This window comes from Thunnus albacares, chromosome 4, assembly GCF_914725855.1.
Source record: "Thunnus albacares chromosome 4, fThuAlb1.1, whole genome shotgun sequence".
NCBI lineage: Eukaryota > Metazoa > Chordata > Actinopteri > Scombriformes > Scombridae > Thunnus > Thunnus albacares.
Window position 1 is genome coordinate 36,127,289 of NC_058109.1, and position 13,183 is coordinate 36,140,471.

Sequence of the window (13,183 nt, forward strand, 5' to 3'; positions counted from 1 at the left end):
AATTCACTCCTCAGATTACTACAAAGAAAGAATTTGTGAAGCTTGATTTGTTCACCCCACTGTTACACACATATGAGAGCAGAGCCAGGTGATAGATAAATATAATATCAAAATCAGGACATGACGACAGTTAGATAGTGTAGGGATTTTCTCTTATCAAAATGGATAGAGTTACATTTTAAATTTGTCATTTTGTGGTTTTACAAGCTAAATTACTGACTGCTCTGGCTGAGTGAGGCAAACAGTCAATACCTCTATATACTCTATATTATATTACAGATGCATCTTCTGAAAGCACCATTAGTTGTGCCTAAAATAATGCCTCATGACAATAATATGAAGGTAACTGGTCAGGTACCATTTTGTCCATATCATCCAGTCCTTCTGAATAATATCTAACTCTATTAGTATGAATTCATATCAGAGAACAAAGATGCTCTCAGGTGGAGCTCTTTTATGAAAATCATCATCACATATGCATCTGTTATAAATCCATTTTGAGACTGGATGGGTGGCTGAAGATAAACAGGAGAACATTGCAACTCTAGAATTAAATGGGTAAAGCTCCTGCAGGGTTGGACAGCCTGTGAAAGTGTCTAAGAGACATTTCTAGGACCTTCGGCAGCTGGAGGAATGTAATGTAAATGGCCACTCTGGTCAAGGTCAAATTTGATTTGTTGGATTTATGTCCCAAATTGATACAACAGATTTCTCTTTCTTGCAGTCTGAGAGTACAAACTAAAAAGTGGTTACTGTTAAGCTATAAGCTCCTGAGGGTTTAAACGCAAGAGGCTTTGGACTTCAAAAAACTGGGGTCCAGGGCCCAGGGGTCTTTGATTTAGCCATAATTGGAGCAGAGGGTTCCTTCTGCAAAATTAATGAAGGAAATAGTTCAGTTCGATTATATAATAGCTGGAGATTATCCCAATTAGAGAATGTAAGCATGTAGGACAGCGTTGTTTCACAATTCAGATGCAGAATAGACAGTGCTACACAACCATAGGGATATCTATAGTCAGATCTTTTTACATGTAGACCTCTGTTGTCTACATGACAACCCCAAACACAGACATGAGGTCTGCTTTCCCCTCAGCACAGATTTTAGCCTCAACTGCAATATTCGGGTTGTGTGTCTGACTATGTGAAGCGGCTTCATAGCCCTGCTGTCTTGCTTCAGGCGGTGAGATAACGGCTTTCGCGTACGCGCCGCCGGCATCACATCTTTCCCGTTTTATCAGCCCATATCCCTGACCCAACTACCTACCCAACCGCTCCTTTAATGCCTTTAAACACAATTCTATATTTTATTTCTCTCTGTTTATTAGTTGAAGGATTAAAAAACAAAATACAAAAAAAGAAATAATGTGGAATTGGAAAGCCAAAGAGGCAGGACTGAGTTTCGCCAGAGGGATGAAAGCAGGGGAAAATTCGCTCCCCTGACAGAGTTGTGCTTTGAATGGGTATGAGGGGCTTCAAACAGGTCACCCAGCTGCATTAAAATCCTTTCACTAACTGTTTTTTGCGCCTCAGACAGTTTCCAGTCGACGTGCCGGTGCCGGGGAAGCGCGTCAAGCCAAACGGCACGAATATTCCCAGCCAGTGACCCTTACAGGATATTCAATGAGGGGACCTGACTTTATTCTATCAGCCTGTTAGATATGCGTTTCGTCATGACAATGGCATAACGATAACCACATGGACCTTCATAGACATGAACAACAATAAAGCCCAGTGTTTGACTTGTAGGGGTATGAAACTTACCAGGATGACACTCGGCCCAGAGGAGCACGAAGGCAGGCAAAATGAGAGAGAAAATCCACCAGCAGCAACAAAACGATTGCAGTAGCCTCCACATGGTAGTAATATGCACGTCGACATGCAAACAATAAGCAGCAACAACTGTTGAGTTTCTCCCTTTTGCGGTCAAATCAGCGACGCCTTCGCTGCGTAAAAAGCAGCGCCGAAGACGCAGCGCAGACGGAGACTGGGTACAGTGGAGGTGGAGGGCGGATAAATTTAGTTAGAGGTCCAGTAAAGAGTCTTTCCGTCCCAAAATCCCCCCGATATTCCCGGATACGAGCATAACACTCAGATACTGGCGGTTGTGGAGGATCGTGTGTATACAGCGAGGAAAAAACGGGTTAGAGGAGACTAGCAGCGATGGTCCACACAGCGGGTCGTCGCTCCCGCGGCTGCGGCGGTGGAGGCAGCGCTCGTCGGGCACACAGAGAGGAGAGAGTCGGTGTTGATGGTGGTGGTGGAGAGGCGCTGGAAGCTTTCCATTCCCTCATCCATCCAGGAAGTAGCGTGTGAGCCCAAGTCTGCCAGAGACTTTAAAACAGTCTTGAGGGGAGAGAGAGTGCGTAAGGAAGGATGGAGAGAGATGGGTGGTGGGGTGGGGGGAGAGGGGGGTCATTCCTCTGGATCCTAGCGCCGGCGAGAGAACGCACAGTCGCTCAGTATAATGGCATGTACATGTCCCATAATAATAGGTAATAATAGATTGTGCTCCCCAGGGGGTCCTCGAGCTTTTTGTTCATATTAATGACCCCAAAATAGATCCACATTAGACAAAGCATCCCCCTTCCACCATTCAAGAAGATTTTGTCCTAAAAGGAGCTCAGTCTCGAAGGTCTGTGTTCAGTTATGATTTATTAAGGCCTTTTGAATCAATCATTTGCATCAGTTAATGCAGTGCAAGGTGCAGCCATCTCCATTTAAATTCACCTAAATAACGCTTGGATTATGTGTTTTCTCACATAAAAGGCAAGCAGGGTTTGGATAACATGATGAAATGTAGAGTAGTAGATGATACAGGGCCAGCACAAAGCCTTTTGTGGCACTGATCAGAATTTGACTCTGGCCACCCCTTCACCCCCTCATCCTGTGTCCCAAACACATGAACTAAAGGGCAACACACACACACGCCAGCTGTTTATTATTGGTGTCAAAACACCCACAGCCAGTGTTTTCTCTGGTGTCTGATTGTCTGGTGGCATCAGGATACACTACTGGCCTAATTGTCGACATGTATCTAATCTGCTGAAAAGCTGTAATCTTCACATTTACTCTGTGGTTCATCACATCTTGGCTACCATACCTTGACTACTTCTTCTGCCCGTATGACCTATTCAGTGCTATGAGTGTCAAATGGTGCAATATTACGTGATGCAGTCGAATGACAGGGATTTAAATGTGTAGTTTCTCACAAGATAATTTACCCACGGACTTGTGCTGTGTTAAATCTGGCATCATAATCATCATAATATGCTATTACAACAATGCTATATGCTATATATATATATATATATATATATATATATATATATATACCAGAGGTAACAATATATAAATACATAAATACAAACAAAAATATACAGACATGGCTGAAAATATTTATACCCTTGCATTTTATTAAAATAATGCACCATTTGCCCTGAACAGTGCTGTAAATAAAATGTATTGTATTATCAATGAATGTCTGTATTTGGTTTGCAGTGGAACAAAAAAGTTGTGAAAATAACTGAATTCATGCTTATTCTACAAAGACATTAAAAAATGGCCTGGACAAATTATCTGTACCCTTTAAAAGTTGTAAGAAATAAGAAATAATTGATTTGTAGTGATACTTTAAGCAGACTATTGTGTTTTAATTAGTATCACAGGTATTTTCAATCTTATAATCACTCATGCAGCCAGTTTAAAAGGAAAAAATTACTCTCTCTGCTGTTTTGTTTCACTGTGTGCATCACATTGAACATGGAAATCAGAAGGAAAACTAGAGAGTGGTCTGAAGAGGAAAAAAGGTAATAGCCAAGCATGGTCAATGTAAAGGTTAAAAGACCATCTCCAAAGAGCTTGATGTTCCTGTGACCACTGTTGCCAATATTATTAAGTTTAAGGCTCATGGAACTGTAGCCAACATCTCTGGACGTGGTCACAAGAGGAAAATTGGCCTGAGATTGAACAGAAGGATTGCTCGAACGGTCAAGAAAGAACCAAAGAAAACTCCAATACAGATCCAAGCTGATCTTCACGTTCAAGGTACAATACATTCAAGTGGCACCATTCATTGCTGTCTGAATGAAAATGGGCTCCATGGTAGAAGATCCAGGAAGACCACACTTCTAAGAGACACAAAAAAAGCCAGACTGAGATTTGCCAAAATGCATGTTGACAAAGCCTCAGTCCTTCTGGGAGAATGTGCTTTGGACAGATGAAACAAAATTAAAGCTTTTTGGTAAATCACACCAGCCCTATATTTACAGAAGAAAAAATTAAGCCTTCAAAGAAAAGAACACCATGCCTACCATGAAACATGAATGAGACTTAATGATGTTTTGGGGTTGCTTTGCTGCCTCAGGCACTGGGTGCCTTGAATCTGTGCAGGTCACAATGAAATCAGAAGACTATCAAGGCATTTTGGAGTGAAATATACAGCCCAGTGTCAGAAAGCTGTGTCTTGGTTACAGGTTATGGGTTTTCCAGCAGGATAATGACCCCAAACATACATCAAAAAACACAAAAGAGTGGATGAGAAGAAAACATTGGACCGTTCTGAAGTGGCCTGCTATGAACCCTGATCTGAATCCTGTTGAACATCTGTGGAAAAAGCTGAAACTTGCAGTTGGGAGACGGCACCCATCAAACCTGAGAGAACTGGAGCAGTTTGCTCAAGAAGAGTGGACTGAACTATCAGTGGAGAAGTTTAGAGACCTTATTCAGAGTTACAGAAAGAGCTTGACTGAGTCATTGCCTCCAAAGGCTGTGCTACAAAATATTAAGTTAAGGGTTTCAATATTTTTGGCTATGCCATTGTCATTTGTTTTATTGTATTGCAAAATATATTAAATTGTAAATCAAGAGCAAAGTGTAGTTATATTTAATGTGGAATTGAGAAAAGAATGATGGATACCATATACTTCTGTCAGTTTCAACTTACTGCAGAGAAAATTTAGTTGTTTTTTTTTTTAAAAAGGTGGAAGGGTACCAATGTTTTCAGCCACATCTGTATAGTGTGTATGTAAATGATCATACACACACATTATGGTAGTGTACATATTATTGTATACAAACAAGTTCGGAATTCAATGGTGTATGATTACACTCAATAAATCTCTCAAGGAAAAACCTTGTCTGTGCAAAGAATATATGTATATTAAATGTTTTTTTGATTATTTTTGATTTGTCACATACACATGCAATATGTGTCATGAAATGCTGCAGCTCAACATTAAGGATTCACTGAAAGAGTAGTGTGAAAACTAATATATATAAGATAAGAAAAGACAAAAATTCATAGATTAAATAATTTTAGGAAAACAGCAACAATGCAATGCTCGGGGCAATGCAAAGGATCTGCTGAAGACAATGTTGTAGACAAGGAGGATATACGAGGTCAGAAAACCAGGTTCACCATCCTGATGGTCTGAGGAAACAAGCATTTTCTGAGTCTCTGTGTCCGACTTTTGACTACAAAAGGTGTTTGCCTGTGTGTAGAAGTCCACGTTATATATTCCAGTATGGTATATAGTTTGACATTATGCACTTCAGTTATGAATAATATAAATCCCTACATTTTTTTGTCAAATCTATTAATGGTAGTAGCATTTTGAATTTAGAAAAAAATCACATAATACTTTCATAAGAGAGAAGCTTTACAGGGAGTACAGGTCAGTAATACAGTGTTTTTAAAAGGACAAAAAGAAGTGGTCTTATTATGCTGATCTTCTTTGAATCGTGGGAGAAGTAGGTGCTCCCAGTTTTGAACCCATAAAGACATTGAAAACGCACATTTAAACACATTTTTAATGTTTTAAGAAACCTGTTAAAGGATGGATTCACAAATTTTCAAGTCTGTCTGAAGACAACAATCAGGTACCCAAATGTACACAGACAGGTTTTTCTTGCTGTAATCATTCCTCTTGTTCATACTGACCATTAGAAAATCCCTTCATAATGCACTTAGAATGTAAGAGATGGGGGACAAAATCCACAGTCCTCCTGTGTAAAAATGGATTTAACAGTTTATCTGAAGCTAATATGAAGCTTCAGTTGTTCAAATGAGTCAAATTAAGTAGATAAAAAGATATCCACTTGATATGACTCACTCAGTCATATCACTAACTCAGACTGCTGAAGCCTCATATAAGCTTCAGATAAACTTTTAAATGCATTTTTCTACAAAATGACTGTGTGGACACACTGTGGATTTTGGCTCACTAATCACTTACATGCACATTGCTTAATAGCCAATATGAACAGGAGGAATGATTACAGTGAGGAAAACCTCTTTCTCTGTTCATATGGACACCTGACTGATGTTTTGAGACAGATTTGAAAATTGCGAAACCGTCCTCTAAGGCCAAATAATTTGGCATGTAAAATTGTAAACTAAACTAAACTTCACATACAGCCTACTGGCCTGCAATACAGCCAGTGCATGTTGCAAACTGCCAACTGTCTGAACAATCTTTGATGGGGATATGCATCCAGGTGACTTTAAGGGCACAACAAAGCAATTAAAGTGTCAGTTCATCCACATAGATACCTCACTTACTTCTTGTGGCATAGAGATAGTTTTGGTTTTATTAGTCCAAGTTGATTCCAATATGTGTCTGAGAATTCTGTCTCCATGCCAACACAATGGAGGTGAATGGAATTGTGTTTTGTGGTGGTCACAGCACTAAAAGATTACATAAATTCATCAGCAATGTGTCTCTCTAGAAACAATGTCCTGTCACTCATCACTAATCTACAGACCTCACAGTGAACAATTACAGTTCATACTACTTTCTACCAAAGTAGTTGTACCTGTAAAAACTGTTGACAGTTGCATTTGCCGCCATTGTGTTGGCAGGCAGGCAGAATTCTTAGACATATCTCCAAACCTGGACAAATAAAACCAAAAACTATCTGCATGACTAGAAACAACTGTTAGCTGACTACCATGGCCTGTGCAAAATATTATTAAAATGTTATTTTAACATCATCCTTGGCTGCGAGAATCAACTCTCACCTGTTCAGCGTTTACCTTCGTTGTTGTATTTCATCAGAAAATAATGATTAAAATGATGTACTTGTTGTATAACTTTTACAGTAGATGCCTTGTGTTTGGACTGTGCCTTATCCTGTAATCCTAGTGATTTATAGTCTAAATAGTTGAGCACGGGAAACATCTGACTACAATAGTCCTTACCTATATATGGATGAATAGGATGTACATTTTTTAATCAAATAAAGTCTGTTTAGTCCACCAGAGTCACAGACATAATGTATGTTGTATGGCCAAGCATTGGTGAATATGTTATTTTAAATTCAAGTGGAGACAATTTTCCAAACATATCGAGTATTTAAGCCTGGATTTTGGCGAAAAGTACATTTAATAATGCACAAAACACCTAGAATTTCAATTTGATGGAATGGTGCAGCCATAAAAACCAGTCTTGGGTTTTGATTTTACACTCATTGTAAGCATCTTCAATAATGTGTTGGAACAAACAGACCAGTAAAGCCGTGTGACATTGGCAGTGTGGATAAATGTTTCTTAAATTGAAAGACGTTTAATCAGAAATTTATGGGAGAAATCAAGAGTTTAAAATGGCCTCTGAAGCAGATACACAGATTCCTCTGCAACTTGTTGTGTAGTGTCCATTGTGAGTGGTCTGCACAATGTTTTAGTTTTTTTGAAAACAGTATGTGGCAGTGACAACAGAACAGTGAATAAAGCACAAAGCCCATTATAAAACCCAGACAACCATGCTGTTCTCTAGGTTGGTTTACCCACAGCAGAATCTGCAGATATTTTCTGTTGAATCAACAGATGTGCAGTTCACATTGTACTGTTTTTATGTATTACCCAAAGTTGTATACATACAGTAATAACCAAATAATACCAAGGAGGCTTGGAGCCAACTTTGACAGAGGTCTGACTCAAACTGAACTGTAATTACACCCTCCAGGGTTCCTATATGCATATAAAAGAATGGAAATCAATGGCTCCTTGAGTTGTAGCCAAACCATGTTAAAATGCTCATGTGGTCCATTGAAGGGATAGGGGTTATTACTATAATGTCTAATTACATCAAATCTTGAAACTAAAATGGAACATCTCAGTCTCAGTTTGGGCACTTAGTATCTGTCAGCAGCCTGGCAGAGGAGTTCTGTACAGTCTGAGACTATGGCTCATCAGCAGAGACAGGAGAACAGGGCATTACAACAGCGCCAAATCCCCAGGCCCCACAACACTACTGGCTATGGCTGTTATCAGCTGCCAATCACATGAGTCCAGTCTGTCATTGAGTAAGCTGAGTGTGTGTAAGAGTCACTTGTAGCTGCAGGGTAAAGGATATAACAGAGATTTCTAGTGCCTAGTAGGTGGACCTCAAGACCAGGGCTCCCTCATTTTCTCTCTAATTAGTAAGTGTCTCATTGTCAGATACAGCAGTAACAAGTTTTTAAAAAGCAATTCTGTCCTGCATGGGTACTGGGATTAAAAAACCTAAACTAAAAAAAAAAAACAAAGCTTTCCAGTAACGGTGAATTGTGTGAATAAATTAACAGAAACACTACAATTTATTTATCAGTCTCAGACATTGCTACTCCAATTTATCTGCCTTTCAAAGTCTCTTTTTAACTTCATATAAAGTTACATTGGTCAATTTTCAGGATACTATGGACTATTTCAAGATAGAAAAAACATTTAATGTGAATAGTTGCAGTCAATATAACCTTTCTCAACTCAACACCTACAAGTCATTACTTTGAAGCAACATCATAACCAATAAAGAACACAGGAAACTAATTTCAAAAGCAATAGTGAATTCTTTACAACCTCTTCCCCCATTTGCACTGTAAAATATAGAAGCCAAGAATTAAAAAAAAAAAATTAAGCAGCCAGCTGCAAGGTCTTTTTGAGCTAAGTTGTACCGCTTATTTAATCAGCCTTCTGTTTGTTTAAAAAATGTTTAAAAAGTTCTGTCAACTAATAAATATACAGTAAGATAACAATGTTTCTAAGCAACTTAATTTGGTAAGTAAAAGTGAAAGATTAGTCTGAACAATTTATAATGCTTTTTTTAAATTTTATTTATGCCAACAAATATGTGTTGGAGTTTTTACAGCAAGAAGAGAGAGAAACAACCAGACTTGATATGTAGTTGACAGCAAAATATTCCACTTTGTTCACATACAAGCCTCTCTTGAAAAGTGCGTGTAATGCCAGTGTTCTGGTGACATGGCTAAGAATAGCAAGAAGCTAATGAGTAAGGTTACAAGTTCGCCTTTTAATAAGCAACACGTCCTCCAAATTGAATGACCAAATACATCATACATACATTTGACCATGTGATTCCAGAGTGACACATAGGAGCGTTTTCTAATCTGGTGCCTGTTTCAGCAGTAGTCGGGAGGACATCATTTGTCTGTGCTTTCCAAAACCATTACACATCACTGTTAAAAAATAATGTTTTATGATGTGACACCACTGTGGTTAAGGTCTGGTTAGTTGGCGCTATAGAGCCCGCTGGCCACATCCGAGCTCAGTCACTACTGAACTTTGCAATTTTCGCCAGTTCTGACATGTGTGCCAATTTTTGTCAGTTTTCAAGGATCCCAAGCCTTTCAAAAATGCAATGGCATAGGGGAATAATAATAACAACAATCTTTACAAAAACAATAGGTTCATCACACTTTCAGTGCTAGGGACTGTTGTGCTTGTGCGCTAATATCTAACGCTACAAGCAGCATTGATTGGACTCTTGAACCTTCGTGCACGTTGGGATGCTCCACAGTCATGCAATTATGTGTGCAGTATGTGTCGCTGCAGATGACATGTTTAAAATTGTGTAGAAATTTGATGAACAATGTGTCATTTAGGCCTCATTTCTTGTTGCCTGTAGACAGTACTACATAAGTGAAATAGTAAAGCAGCGATACATTTACCATTTACCAGTTAACTAACATGAATATACATTTTCATGAATACTGGACATTGCATGTAGGAGATAACTATCACTTCCTGTGTCCATTACTTGGTGCTAGAGAACACCCACTAATTATATGTCATGTTGCTGTATATCATGTGTAGACCACAATATGTAAATTTCATGTAAATTGGATGACGTTTGTCACATAATGCCGACTTCCTGTTATCAGTAAGTGACGTTATGACTATGACTCAATATTGACATGTAGATGTGTTCAGGCCTGGATTCATATCAAACATGAGAAGTCTGTGGCAGATTGGATAATGCAAAGTGGAGATACAACAACTTCCTCTTTAATGCCCCAAACATGTTTTGGGCAAAATTGATCAGCACGCCACGCCAAGGGCATTCCATGAAAACTAAAAAGCTTCTCAATTTAGTATCGCAAAGGTCTCCAAATCTGAAGTCACTTGGGTTAAATCTTTAGGAGGAGTTTGTTAAAGTACAACACCTGTGAATGGCTTCCCCTTGCTAAAAAAATACAAAGTTGATTCAACATGGCTGACTTCCTGTTGGACGTAGGGTATGGCTCCAAGAGAGAAGTCTAGAGATGTTACATCTGCCTACAAAATTTCATTAATCTACGTCAAATTTAAAGGTGGGGGCTTTGACTTTTGACTGAATTTTCAAGGGGGCGCCCTAAAGCCATTTTGCCACACCCAAACCTAAGACCCATATCAGAAATCATCACTTTGTTCAGTTTTGTGAGTTTTCGAGCACCCCTAGCACCTTAAAAATGCTAAAAGTAGTTAGGGGGCACTATAGATCCAAAATGCCACGCCCAAGCCCAATTTTAATACCAATTGAAATACTTACTATTTTGAACATAGGTGCAAAGTTCTGTGAGTTTTTGCGCATCCTAAGGGCCTCAAATGTGTTCATAAAATGAAAATTGATGCGTGAAATCCAAAATGGCTGACTTCCTGTTGGGCAAAAAACATGGAAAAAATATGTATTAGGAAGTGCAAGGGCTGGCACTTTCGTGCTCGGGCCCTAATAATCTTTATAAAAACAATAGGTTCCTTGCACTTTCAGTGTCAGGGACCGTTGGGCAGGATAATAATCAGTACCAGGATAATAATCATTAACAATAAGATACAATAGGTCCTTTGCACTACTTGGTGCTCAGGCCCTAATAATAATAATCTCTACAAAAAAACAAAACCAAACCACTTTCAGTGCCAGGGACCACTGGGCCATGCCACTTTTGTGCTCGGGCCCTAATGAGCAAGATCCCATTTTACAATGGATTGCATATATAGACATCATCTGACCTACATAATCATAATTACCATGGCTGCTAAGATGACATCTGTCACTCAGACAAACAAGTAGCTACGTAATGTAATGAAAATGCACATGTTTTTCATTTCAAAAGTTTAACTGCTGGATATAGGATGTCTGCTACTTCACTGAAAAGTCCATCATATGCACTGGAGGCTTCACATTTACGCATCACATGTTTGTTATTTGAATTATGGACCATGAAGCTCAAACATCCAACTGGAGCAACAATAAGCAAAACACATATATTTAGTGACATCACAACAGATGTTTTGTCTGGTAATGTAAAGACTTGCAAGGGTTAAATACAGAGTGGGGCAGCCTGGTGCTGATCAGCTCTTTGTTTGAAAAGCAGATCAAGGAACATTTATTCCTGTGTCAAATCAACATTATATTCTATGGCAGAAACATGAAGAATGACTCAACCCTTATGTAACAGAAATTCTGGATAAAGCATATCAGTGAAGCATTGCTTTCTCACTTCAGTTCTATGAAAATCAACATTTGGCCTGAGCTACATAGCTTCCTGTGCAAGACTTGAGGGTGGGGGTAAATTTAGAAATGGATAATCTGATGTTTTTTCATGGGTTTACACTCTTTCTTGTTTCTTGTTTGCGACAACAAAGGAGACACTGTACTGTTGATACTTTATCAAAGCTAAACAAAAAATGATTTTTAAGACTGTGCATACCATTCTTCAAAAAGATAATCCCTCATTTGGTGTTTTGATGATGGTGGTGGAGAGCGCTGTCTAACACATCAGTCCAAAATCTTCCATAGGTGTTCAATTGCGTTGAGATCTGGTGACTGCGAAGGCCATAACATATGTTTCACATCATTTTCATACTTATCAAACCATTCAGTGACCCCTAGTGCCCTGTGAATTGGGGCATTGTCATCCTGGAAGAGACCACTCCCATCAGGATAGAAATGTTTCATCATAGGATAAAGGTGTTGACTCAAAACAACTTTGTATTGATCTGCAGTGACGCTTCCCTCTAAGGGAACAAGTCGACTCAAACCATGCCAGCAAAATGCCCCCCACAGCATAACAGAGCCACCAAATCCCCTCACTGTCGGGGTCAAGCATTCAGACCAGGACCGATTTTTCCTTTAATTTGTCACCTGTCTGTATATTGTAATGTATTCTCATGCATGCTGCTCAGAGTTATCTCAGTCAGCAGCAGCACAATGTCTCTCCCTCTCCTCTCACGTCATATGCACGCAGGCAGGAGAGTGAGTTACTATGGTTACGAGAACGCTCTGTTTCTCTGACACTCTGACGCTTTCTTGCGATTCCCAATAATAGGTTTTTAGGTAACCTACTACCATTTTAGGCTACATAATGTTCTTATGAATATAATTTCAAATATGAAATAGCCATTCTTCTAATAACAATTTCCTCTCCTGATCCACCCACTTACATGGGGGGGCGGCTGTGGCTAAGGAGGTAGAGCGGGTCGTCCACTAATGGGAAGATCAGCAGTTCGATTCCCGGCTCCTCCAGTCCGCATGTCGAAGTGTCCTTGAGCAAGATACTGAGCCCCAAATTGCTCCTGATGGCTGTGCCATCAGTGTATGAATGTGTGTGAATGGGTGAATGTGACACATAGTGTAAAAGCCTTTTGAGTGGTTGGAAGACTAGAAAGGCACTGTACAAATACAGTCCATTTACCATTTGCCATATACTGTTCTTGATGTTCTTGGTCTTCATAGCACCCTCAGTCTAACTACTCTAGACTAGTGCAGGTGGCTGTTTGTTGACTTAAACCAAGAAGTTGGATGGTGTAGAAATGCAGGAAAAAAAAATTTGATTACAATTTTTTTTCTGAGGGAAGACCCCCCCCCCATCCCACACCAATTGTGGGGTCTGGGGTCAATTTTATCTTTCCAAGTTTGCTCCCTCATTTTAA

At 39.3% G+C, this 13,183-nt stretch overlaps 1 protein-coding gene across 1 annotated transcript in view; it reads right to left on the minus strand.

Moving 5' to 3' along the window:
• The window catches only part of LOC122981010 (receptor-type tyrosine-protein phosphatase gamma-like), a 489,168-nt gene extending 486,879 nt beyond the window's left edge, over positions 1-2,289 (minus strand). The window contains exon 1 of the mRNA XM_044349485.1: positions 1,762-2,289. Coding sequence (XP_044205420.1) covers positions 1,762-1,855 — 94 coding nt within the window. The 5' untranslated portion in view covers positions 1,856-2,289. The remainder of the gene's footprint in view (positions 1-1,761) is intronic.
• Positions 2,290-13,183: the final 10,894 nt, after the last annotated feature.